Here is a 12,044-nt window from a genome sequence, read left to right on the forward strand (position 1 = left end):
AGCCAGAAAAATGAAGCAGCTATGACAGTATCCATCACTCACAGAACTACTGCTTATTTTGAAAAACTTGCTATCAAACAAATCCCTACCACAACAAATGTACAACCACAAACTTCTCTCAGTTTTCCATTACTTATAAAATCTTACAGAAACATACAATGTTTCAGCTGTCAAAATTGATTCCAGCCAGCTTAATTCTCACACAGTCAAAGGTTTAGTAAGGACAAATCATCTTTGATCCTGTATTACCTCTATGCATAACACGTCGAGAATGCATATGTTCCAAGGCACTGCAAAGCTGAACAAAGTACTTCCAAACTGTTCTTTCAGGAATCAATCTCTTCTGTTTCTTAAAATGCTTCAAAAAAACATGGATAGTGAATGTTTAAAATTAACACTTGCACAAAATGACCAAAAAAAAGACATAAAACCCGTAATTAAAAAATAAAAAAATACAGGAGGCTCAAAACCTAATGAGAAAGGTTTAGCAAATTTTTTTGAAAGACAACTTCCCCCTTAAACATTAATATATGTATCATCACTGCATATGAATGTCAGTCTACACACAGAGCCAAAATAACATTAAAAATGAAATAAAACTCCTACCCCAAAAAAGGATTTATACAGTATTTAGTACTCCTCAGTGTTGGATTAATGGGGTCAGAGTAATCTAGTATAAAGCAGCCACAGAACAAATAATAAAGGTCAGATATAAAGTCAAGTGCCAAACTAAATACACTTCCTTACACCAAAATTGATTTCTATACCCTCATTTTCCAAAAGGAAGGAAAAAAGAGAAGCAGTATCACACAGTCACAAAGATCACATATGAACAATCGGTCACATTAGTTTTTAAAACTTCCATAATACATCAAAGGGAACTAAAGGAACTGTAATTTCTGAAAATGCCACAGTAATGTAACTCTTCCTCCTGATCACTGGTAATGTTTCACTGGCCTGTTCAAGGTTACACAAATCAGTTACACTCTGCTATACACATCTTCAAATGTTATATTCAGGAACTGAATAACAGTCCACCAAAGATACCTAGTGAAAATCTGGAATTCAGCCAATGTTAAAATGTAAAAGTTTAATCATTATAAATTCTGCAGCTAAAGGGAAAAAGATTGAAAAATTTTTGCTTGTTTTGCTTCTGTTTCCAAAGAAATCATATTGTGTCAGGTTTTGAAGTTACACACAAGGAGAAAAAAACATAAACAACATTAAGACTAGCAAAATTTTAGATGGAAAGCAAAGTACTTGATGTATTTTAATTGTGTGTACAGACAGACTTCACACTCATGTACACCTTAAGAAGGTTCACATAACAAACATTTATTACTTCACAAAAATAAAAATATTTTCATACTATGTTAAAACATGCCACTGAGAAGTTGACAGCTGCATCTGCACATTAGAGGCACACAGGAGTATGAGCGAGATGCTTTTAAACTACCTATAGCAAAATGCATCAGTCATACAAAGGATCTTAACATTCCACCAAATGGTTAGTTATCAGGATTATTTCAAAATGCATTTTCATTTAAATGAGGCAAAGCATATAAATTACATCTTTAAATATGATTTTTTTTTTCAGTCTTGGACTGAATCCAAACAAACCCTGTGTATCTGTTCTCCCCATAGCTGGATTTGCATATCAGAGGATTGTTTGATGTCAACAGGAAGATGGAGACCAGGTTTCTTTTCATTTAAAAACAAATACACAATACATCTAAGTATGTGCACATGAAAGCATAGTCCCTTGATTTAAAATGCATTCTGAAATTATCATAATTATAACTAGGTACTTTATTTAAACATCCTGAATTATTATTTTTTTAACTTGAATGCAAGTACAAGCAGTGATGAAATGCCATTCACAAAATGCCTGAAATGGGAAGATTTTCGATTTCACATTCCCATTCCAATTTACCTAAAGTACATCACCGTACTTTCAAAGTATTTATGTACAAGTTTTCTTTTAACACTTCATATTCTTGCCATCCATAGCACTGTAGTTGATGTACACTACAAAATTGGTTTCAGTTCTTACAGTGCAAGGATGCAACAATGTGTGTCAGGCGTGGTCTCATTCTGCTGAAGGCATTAATAATTTTGCAGGAAAATAATAACCTCCTCCTGAAAGCATCAATGATATTACTTAACCCCAGAGAATTTATCCATCTAAAGACGATGGAAAAGAGAGCTGGATTTGCTGACAGTGTTTAAAACTAAACAAAGAAACAGGCAGCATTTCTATTTGTATGGGCTTAAAAATAATGTAACTATCTTTAAAATAAATTCAATTAACATTATGTTGTTTAGTAATTAATTACTCTATCTTCTTCCCCCAAAAAACATGCTCTCAGTTTTTTCTTAGGCTGTTGTCCACCAATAGGCAAAATAGTGACACAAAGTCACCAACAGAAAGATGAATTTTACAAAACTAGCTATTGAAGTTGTACACTTCCAGGAAACAGTCCAGCAGGCACAATTAACTCTGAAAAAAGTCAATAAGGGAAGTTCCATTTCTGTTTAGAACCTTACCTTCTAACAAGAAATGGACGCTGATGGAAAACAGAGGCAAACCTATTTTTACACCAAACAGCATAATTAAATTTATATAGCACACATGAACTGATCCTTTCCTTTCCCCTTCATTTTAGAACAGTCCACAATGCAAAATGCGGCTCTACCGATTGTGGCGTTTGCTCCCTCCCTACAGGGAAGCCAAAATGAGAAGACAGGATGCTGCAACAATAATTTTTAACCTGTAGCACAGCATAGCAGCAACCAGTCAATGCTGAAACGAATCCACTGCTTAGTGCCTGAAGCACTCCAAGGTGCACACCACCAAGTTCACTTCATACAGCTCTCTCCCACTGTACACAGGTTGGCATTACCTGCCCAGATGTGCCCTCAGAGGAACACAGCCTGACACACAGCTCTCTGAAGGGCTCTCATTTTCAACACTCCATTATGCTCCTTTGTCCACCTGTCTCAGGCTCAAAGGACAGTCCTGATGTCCCTCAGACCACTGACCTTCTAGGGTGGGACATTAAAAAAACATGATCCTGTTTGAGGTGAAAGATCAACCTCCAACTAGTTGAAACAGGGCAAAAAGACAGCTGCTTGTACATGTGCATTAAAAATCTGGGCAGTGCTGCAAGCCAGTGCTTTATCAGGTAAACAGAATGCCAGGCACATTTTGGTAGCAGGTTGGCCTCCCAGCAAGATTTATTTATTTCTAAAGCCATATTCCATTAAATTTCCATCTCCATGTGAGAATGGAACCACAAAAATCTACTTTGACGAGTCACCACAGTTACAGTTCAGTCATTTAACACAACTGGACATTCTGGTGGTCATAAACTTGCAAGTCAATGCCTTAAAGACCTTTAAGGCAGGCAGGCAGTATCACCAGTTCATATTTTTGTCCCTTTTACAGAATGACTGAGCAGTTTCATCATGGGAAAACAGAACTCTCCTGGTTCTCTAATGGATTGGTAAAAGAAAAATTGATTCTCCAAATGTTTTCATCCTAATGAAATTACATAGCTGCCCTGCATCTAAATAGCAAATGCCATTCAGTTTCTTGACAAACAATACAGAGGATAGATGGAGAAAAAAAATTCTGAAAGGCATGAAATTATACTGAATTTCTAAAGATCATGCTTTAAAGGTCAAACTACAAAAGTAAAAGTGACAGCAGTCAGAAGTTGGTCCTACCTAGGCTTAAAAGACACAATTCAGACAAGACTTACAGGAAACACTAGGGACTATGTTTGGATTGTGTAAGAAAACTAAGGATTTCCTACAGATGAGTAAGAGAGTGAACATAGGATTTCCACATAACTAGAAATTCAGATTTGACTGCCTTCATCTCATTAACCATGCTTGGAAAAAATTCAGCATTCAGTTCTCCTGTTGGTGTACCAGAGGATTTTAAGGTGTGATTTAGTCTGGTTTAGGTCTCACAGTAGAGAAAAACTAGGAGTAAATAAGAAAAAATACAACACAATGAGTGTTTAAGAAACAAACTGGACTAAAAGTAAGATGTTTACGAACTTCTCTTGCAGAGTGTTGATAAATTGATCATCTAAACAATTTTGCAGAGTCATTATTTAAAAAAAGAAAGGAACTGTGGAACTGTCAAACAAGCCCACAAGAACATACATCTGAATTTTTCCCTGCACATGTTATAGCCTAGAGCTGTTTTTTTGAAAGACAGTATTTGGAAGAAAAGTAAAATGAGAAGGATGATTTCATTATTTCAAACAGATTCCTTTCTTTCATAATTTGATAAGAATCTTGATCACATCTTTTTGTTCTCATGATTTAATTTACAGCTTACAAGAATATAGAGCATGGAAGGTTTTTGTATTTTACTGTATAGACTTTAAAACAGTCATTCAACAACCAGATACCAGTGGCAAGAAATCTGAACTGCATCAAGAGGAAAGAGATGCAAAAAAAGATGGCACAGAACTTCTGAACTCTTGACCACTTCTGACTGCGTTTCTTTGGGAGCTTTTTTAATATGGACGAGCAGGAAGAACAGAGAGGGAAGAGGAGGTCAGGCAGCCATAACAGGAAATTATGGAAGCACAAGTTGTATTCACAGAGTGAGAACTCTAACAGAAACAAACCGCAACAGGCAAGGGCACGCAGGGTCAGAAAGACAGACCAGTGGAGAGGGGCCACAACATCCCCATATTTTGGAGACTTGTGAATATAGAAAGGAAGTCTGTACCTAAATCTTGTTTTCTATTTTAAAAGCTACACAATTCCAGAAGTAATACAGCCTCCCAGGAGTTGTGTGGTTGTGTTCTTTGATTAATTCAGCTGCCCACCTCTTTAGACCATGGTAAATTTTCTGCCATTTTTCTTTGCTTTCTGTGCAGAACAGAAATAGAACTTCCCACCACATCCTGATTCATTCATTCAGTTTGATACACAGTGCCATCAAATTTGCCTACATTTCAAGAGTAGCAGCTGCCTCTTACTTGAAAAAGAGAACAAACACCAAAAAAACCCACCCGAACTATTTGTCATCTATTAACTGAACACAGCAAAAGCAGCAAGTATTCAGCAAATAAAGTGACAAAAATATTTATCTGGCTTTTTCCCAATCTTTTTAATAGTTACTTATATCTCCCCTTACTGAAGATGCCATACATTTATTTTCTATCCTTCAAGAATTCACCAAACAACAGCTTTAAAAAATTAAATCTTCCTCTACTAGTCATCTTAGTATACAAAAAAACATTGTTTCACCAAGAGCAACTAAAGACTAAGATACAATACAAAAATTAACACACAAAATAATGGTGGTACCTACTAACATCAGGACAAGTCAGTAGAATGAAACTGTGCTCTTTTCTTTAAAAAAAACCCCAAAACATCAGGAAAAAAAAAAAAAAACAGAAGAATGCTGCAGGGACACCACAGAGTTGAGATAAAAGCATCTCCTCAAACAATCTTATTTCACACAAAATTTTAAAAAATGACATTCACTTACAAGAAATAATAAGCCTTGTAAAAAATGAAAATTTTCCATACTTTCCATTTTAGTAAATATTGTTTCATGCTAATAATCAGACATAGTAAGAATCCTGGTTAAACTCATATTCCTTAGAAAGCTCTGCACAAAGTCACTTTACATAAAGTATTTTTAGCTAACTTTCTTTGCAAGGATTCATTTCAATTTTCCTTATTGAGCAGACCACCTACAGTCCCTCTGTTCCACCTAACATTTTTGCTGATGCAAAAGAGCAAGGACATGAAGTGTTCAGAAATAGAGCTCACCTACTGAAATCCAATATACTTGCAGAGCCACTAATATAAAATTTCCAGTACTGCACCATTTTCCTTGTCTCTGCTGTTACTGCTGAGTGGGGCTTCTTAAATCACACAGCCACATGTTTAAATTCAATAGCATTTGTTTACATGCATCTCTCTCCAAAAAAATCCCCTTGAGAAAACTGGTACAGCATGAAGAGGTGAAACTCATGCTTGAATCATTAACTCTGCTTCCTAATAAAAAGAAACAGCATGACAGTAAATGCAGATGCTATCATCTTAACTTTTTTTTTTCTTTTCTCTACAAACAAGGCAGACAGATATGAAATCTCTATTCTGAGCAATCCACATAATGTAAACACTGACAGTGCAAATTTTTCAAATGCAACTCTCCAAAATATTGAGATTAGTCCCTGAGTATTGTTTGCAGGGCATTGTAAACAAGAAAAGTACCCAGAGCTACTATTCAATAAAATCTTCTAACTCTCCCTACCCTTTAAAGGCTCACAGACAATTTTAGAACCAGTGGGCAAAGGTGTAGATGAAATCTCCAAAGCCTCTTGGAACAGCCTAAGTTTACTGCCAAGTTAACTTCTCATAGCTGACTGACACCATTATTTTCCCTGTGTGCACAGCCAGTACTCCCACAACAGCTTCAGGTGTGATGTCTGTGAAGGCAACTGGCCACAAGACAAAACACTGTTGATTGTCTAATTATTTCAGCAGAAAATCTGCCCACTTATTGTTCCAGTGGCAGACACACACAATGGCTGACTCATGGCAAAGCTAACAAGGCTGCCTGGCAATTACCCAGCCCAATTATCCCAGTGATTATAAACTGGGGGACCAGCCAGCTCTCGTTCTGCCAGCACACGTAGGTAACACACATGGGGAAAGCTAGTCCTGCTGCTCTCACTGTGGTTACCTGTGGCTCTAAGCAAAGGGGACAGTGGAGCACCTGTCAGACACCCCAGTAACACACATGGATAGAGGAAAAGCTTACCAGAAGCAGCTCTACCACCCTGCCAGGGCTCTGTGCCTTCCCTTTTTCTTTTAAGACTTCACAGCTCCTGAACAGAGGAGCCGCTTCCTCTTGGAACACCCCACCCCACAGCTAATACAGATACACAAAGTTGAGCAGGATGCACTGTTTTTTAATTACAGGAGGTAACTTTTTTTTTTTAAGAAAGTTTTTTTAGCAGCTTTAAAAAAGGTTAGTGGCAAAAATCAGCCTGACTGGTTCAAAGCCCCAGGTTCCTCCTTTAGGAAAAGGCACATAAAAATAGTTTAGCTTTGATCTGTAATTAGCACACTCTGTGTTACAATATCCTATTATATTAAAGGCATCTTCAAGATGGAGTGTATCTTTTGAAGCTTTTTTCAAAAATGAGTAAGGAAAAAAGCTAAGGTAAAGGTGATACAGAAAGCAAAAAATAAACCACTGAGGAAAAAATATTTGGAAGCTTTTAACATATCAATGATGTAGCTTCAGCAAAGTGCCAAACTTTTCTATATTATAAAATATAACCATATGCTCAATAAAAATACTTTTTGTGAGGAGGTTTGGTGTGGGGGTGGTGGTACTGGGGTTTTTTGTTCTTTAAATTAAATCTAGCAGCCATGGAAAGAAAAAAAGCTCGAGAGACACAGATACTGCTGAAAGCTAAAAGAACCAGATTCCCTATTTTAAAACCTGCAATTATAAATCAAGAAAAATCAGTATCATGGAAAGAAACAAATTGCACTAACATGCACAAAAGACTACTTTAAAAATACTTTTCCCAAAACCATTATGTCAATTATTTGGACATAAATATATGTATAAGAAAAATCTCAGAATTAGCACCACCATCATTTCTCTCCCTTGAGAGTGTGTGCACGCCATTTTCAGTTCTGTTTCCTTTATGTTAGAAGACCCTTTACTCATTCATTCATGATACTCAGCTAATGAGCAGCTTCAAAATGTCTCTAGGCTTTGTTTATTGTGCACTATTCATAAGCTATTATTAAATAAAAGTTTCAGAGAGGGATACAGCTTCCTAATATGCATTGTTGGAATATCAAATTAATAAAATATCTTCACAAATGGCCTTAGAAATGATGAGGTAGTAATATCCCCATTTTACAGATTAGAATGTGGGCCAAGAAAGGAGATCAAAAGTGTTAATTAATTCTGGCACCAATTTAAGCACCTCCTTCTCAACATACATAGCTTTATGAAATAGTTCATCTTCAAAGCACAGTTTCCACCCAGAATGAAGCTGTGAATGTTCAATACTTCTACAAATAAAGACCCAGAGTTCTGCCTTGAATGTCAGAAATACAGAATAAGCAATTAGACTTCTCCCCAAAAAGGAGTGGTTGAAGTGGTTTGTTCAGTATCCCTTAAGAACAAGTAAGGATGGTCTTTGGAAAACCCTTGAATTGTAGTAATCACAAAGACTTTGTCTTTCAAATTCCCTACCTAGCAAACAATTGCAGCAAAGAAGGCAGCACAGCTGCAACCATTTCTGCATAGAGTAGCTGCATCCTTAACACAGCCCCATCCCATCCTGTTCCCAGCCAGTCTGCCTCAGCCCATCCAGGCTCTCTCCCTGCTGACAGCCAGTTTGTCTGTCTCAAGGCTCCGCGCCCATCAGTCCCATTCTCTGGCAACACATCAACTCTTTTCCAACCTCCCTGTCCCCATGTGCAGTATAGGAAATCCCATTTCACGGTCTCCCAATACACTACTCTTACACTCCTCAGTCTCTAGTCCAAGGGTGTAAGTTCCCTGTCTGCTCTCAAACCCTCCCAGCCAGTACAGGTGCACTTGTCCCCTTCTTCCCTCTCTCAGAGCTTAAAGATCACTCAGCTATTTGTGCCAGCCTGCTCCTCGAGTTGCCTTGTCTTCTCCACATCCATCTCAGATTACTCCCTTTCCCAGGTTGTTAGAAAGAGTAAACACCCTCGAGACACAGAAAGCTTCAGCCCATCCAAAGCATCTGGAAAAGGCTATTTCTGGCAATGCCATTTCAGTCACCCGTCCTACTCCAGCTCCAAGCACTGACACTCACTCGGGTCAGCACCAAGAGACGCAGGAGGTGCACAAAGCCCTTCACATACAGAAATTCTCCACTTCTGGAATTATGCTCCAGCAATTTCTGTTAAGTACATATGTTAGAAGAATTGAAATTTAGGTAAATTTCCACTGCCATTACTGTAAGAAAAATCCCCCAAGTTTCAAGGCACAAAGGGGCTTAGAATATTTCAGATTCAATGGTTGTAAGATATTATAATGAAACATTGGCATGAAACATTTTAGTAGGAAATTGCTGTATTTTGGCAAACTGAAAACATTCTCACACACAGCAGCAAACAGTTACTCCTGCTGGACATGTGTGTGCACGGCAGAAAACAGCTTCTGCAACACTGCCATTCAAAATACACAGGAAACAAATTTTCCCACCAGCTTTCCAAACAGTAACACCAACTATCTCCTACAACTGCTAAAGTTTTAGATCAGTGTTTTGGATAACGAAGAGATAGATAACCAAACAATAACCCTCAGTTAAAAATCCTGGGAAGGGTATACAAAATTAATACCTGGCCTGATAAATTCTGACACAGCACCTCTTCCCTACACAGATGCATCTCTAACTTCATGCTCCCACAAATCCTGCAAATATCACAGCAAAAGAAAATTACAGTAATTTCATGACTATAAGGTGCACCCTTTTGACTAAAATTTTGGTCTGAAGCCAGACGTGCACCTTATATAATGCACAAAGTTGCGCAATTTGCCGACTCCCAGAGGTACACCTTATAGTCGTGAAATTACTGTATCGCTATTGCAGTTAAACAGTCAAACAATAGCTACCATTTACTATCAACATTTATCAGAAAATCTTACTTTCTGCAGAAGCCTCTCTACATTTCTAGCACATTCTAAGGATGGCAATCCACCAGAAAATAGCTGGGAAAAAAAAAAACAAGTGACACTTCTCCATTCCCAGAGAAAAAATGGGTAACAGTAACAGCTGTCCCTCCCAAAGGGCAGCCACTACACCCAGAGGTGCCCAAGGGCCGTCTCCTCTGGCCCTGCAGCCACCTCTCACCATCACAAGCTCAGGCTGCAGTCACAGGGATGCTGCAGTGGAGTCCTGGCTGCTTCAGACAGGCAGGAGCAGTGCCCTGCTGGCAAAACTGCCAGTGAATGGAGCTAAAGTTGCTCCCAAGCTCATCAAAAGGCAGGCTACCCCTTACACAGGTAAGCCAGCCAACCTCAGAGTGCTGCAAAGAAGCCTCCAACTCCAGAGCTAATATACTTTGGCACAGGAAGGAGGGGCTGCATTCCAGACCACAAGGAGAAGAGAAATTGCCTGATGCAGTTTCATACAGTGAAGCCCAAAATATCCACCACTTGTGAAACACTGAAATTAGAATCAATGAGATTTCAAACAAGTCTGAACAGAGCTCCAGGCTCCTGCAAGGAACAATTTAAATCTCCATCAGTTGCTTGGAAGAAGTGACTACCCCTGCATTTGGGCTATCCTACAAGAAACAAGTTCAAAGACAAAGAATGGTTCTAGATACAGAACCTTGAGATATCAAAAGGAAATTTCATACTGATGAAACATTTTAAAATATTTGTTATTTTACCTGGCTAATTATAGTATGCTTATCTTTTTTTAAAGTTGAAAAAACACACAAAAAGTGCTGTCTGAGGAGTGGCTGAAGTGCCCAGTTGTTTCCCCATCTATCTTGAAAAAGCTGCACACATTTTCAACATTCAGAAGAAAGTTTTCATGCCTGTTTCCAAAACATGATTAATTTCCTTAAGATCTGTATGACATTCAGTTTAAAGTTTGCTTTTTTTTTTGGTGTACTAAGATTATTTGTCAGAACCTAAAACCAAAAAATAACTGCAGAAATTAAACAGACTTTGAAGTGTATTGCCGAGTTTAAAAAAATCCAAGATTTTAGTGCCTTGATAACATCCCTTCTTGCAAGCCTAGTAATTTTATATTTAACCTTAAATAATATGCTAATTATTCCACAAGATAATTTGAATTATCTTGTTCCAAAATCTTCACGACAGACTTTACTAACTAGCTCTTTTTACTGAACTATTATGTATTTTCTTAATTTAGTAGATTCTTCTTTGTGGCAATTTCTTTATCCAATATGTCAACTGCTTGAAAACAAGAAAACAAACTAAAAAACCCACAGAAAATTTGCACTTTGTCAGTGTTTGTGGAAGAGGAGAACCATGACTAACAAGAAAAGGGGACCAAGCCTCCAACTTGCCTTACAACATGTTATTGTATTACAGAAGAAGGTGGCATTATGAGGTAACACCAGTTCTCATGAACTACTCTGAACCTTGGCAGCCACGTACTATCACATGTTCTGCAGTGGGGACCACAGACAAACAACAGATCATGAGCAACTGGGACTTAGCACAAGAGTTAATAATGATTTACTTGTGGCACCTTTGAGGTAATAGTATCCCACAACCTAATCCACTGACAGAAAAATCAAGAGTTTCTCCTTCTTTCACCATGCCACAGAGGGGTTACACAGTGCTGAGGTACTACAGTGCAAAACTAACTGTGAGCCAAACTCAAACATTTCCCCCTCACTGATGTTTTCCTCTCAGTTCTACTGATATTCCTCATTCAAGAATTCTAACAGGTCATTAAAAGCTGTACAGTAAGAAATCCTCAATTTTGAACTCTCTTGCTTTTGAGAATGGAGGCTATATTGAAACATCTCCCTGTGACAGAGTTAATTAAAAAATAATTAAGGCAAACTAGATTAAATTTGTGTATGTACATACATAAACACAGCAGCAGAGCGAACACACGAGATACCTCTGTTTTCATTATGTGATATGTAAATGCCAATGCACAGCTGCTTTTTTTTTTTGGACATACAGCATATTCTATGAATTCTATTAGAATACATCTGAATGCACCAAGTGATTTTCCTCAGCTGTCTACTCAATGGGGACAAAGACAGCATTATTCGCAGGTGACAAGAGCAAGGGTATAAAAGCTGGGCAGCAAGGATGCCGTTCATTAAGGGAAGAACTAAAGAATTCATTAAGGTGCACTGTGAGGCACAGCAACCTTGTAAGTATTCTCTGATGTGCCAATAACATCATAACAAATACCTAAGTAAACTAGTTAAGTAGTTTTCCCTCACATTAACATTGGTTTAGTGTATCTCAAGTGTGGTCATTTACAATGTCAGAAACA

General features: G+C 37.8%; 1 protein-coding gene across 4 annotated transcripts in view; it reads right to left on the minus strand.

The window, feature by feature from the left end:
• Positions 1–12,044, minus strand: part of NEK7 (NIMA related kinase 7) — a 64,252-nt gene that overhangs the window by 22,461 nt on the left and 29,747 nt on the right. For all 4 annotated transcript variants that reach the window (XM_033067441.1, XM_033067443.1, XM_033067442.1 and 1 more), the window contains exon 6: positions 250–358. In XM_033067441.1, coding sequence (XP_032923332.1) covers positions 250–358 — 109 coding nt within the window. The remainder of the gene's footprint in view (positions 1–249; positions 359–12,044) is intronic.

This window comes from Catharus ustulatus, chromosome 9 (assembly GCF_009819885.2).
Source record: "Catharus ustulatus isolate bCatUst1 chromosome 9, bCatUst1.pri.v2, whole genome shotgun sequence".
NCBI classification, from domain to species: Eukaryota; Metazoa; Chordata; class Aves; order Passeriformes; family Turdidae; genus Catharus; species Catharus ustulatus.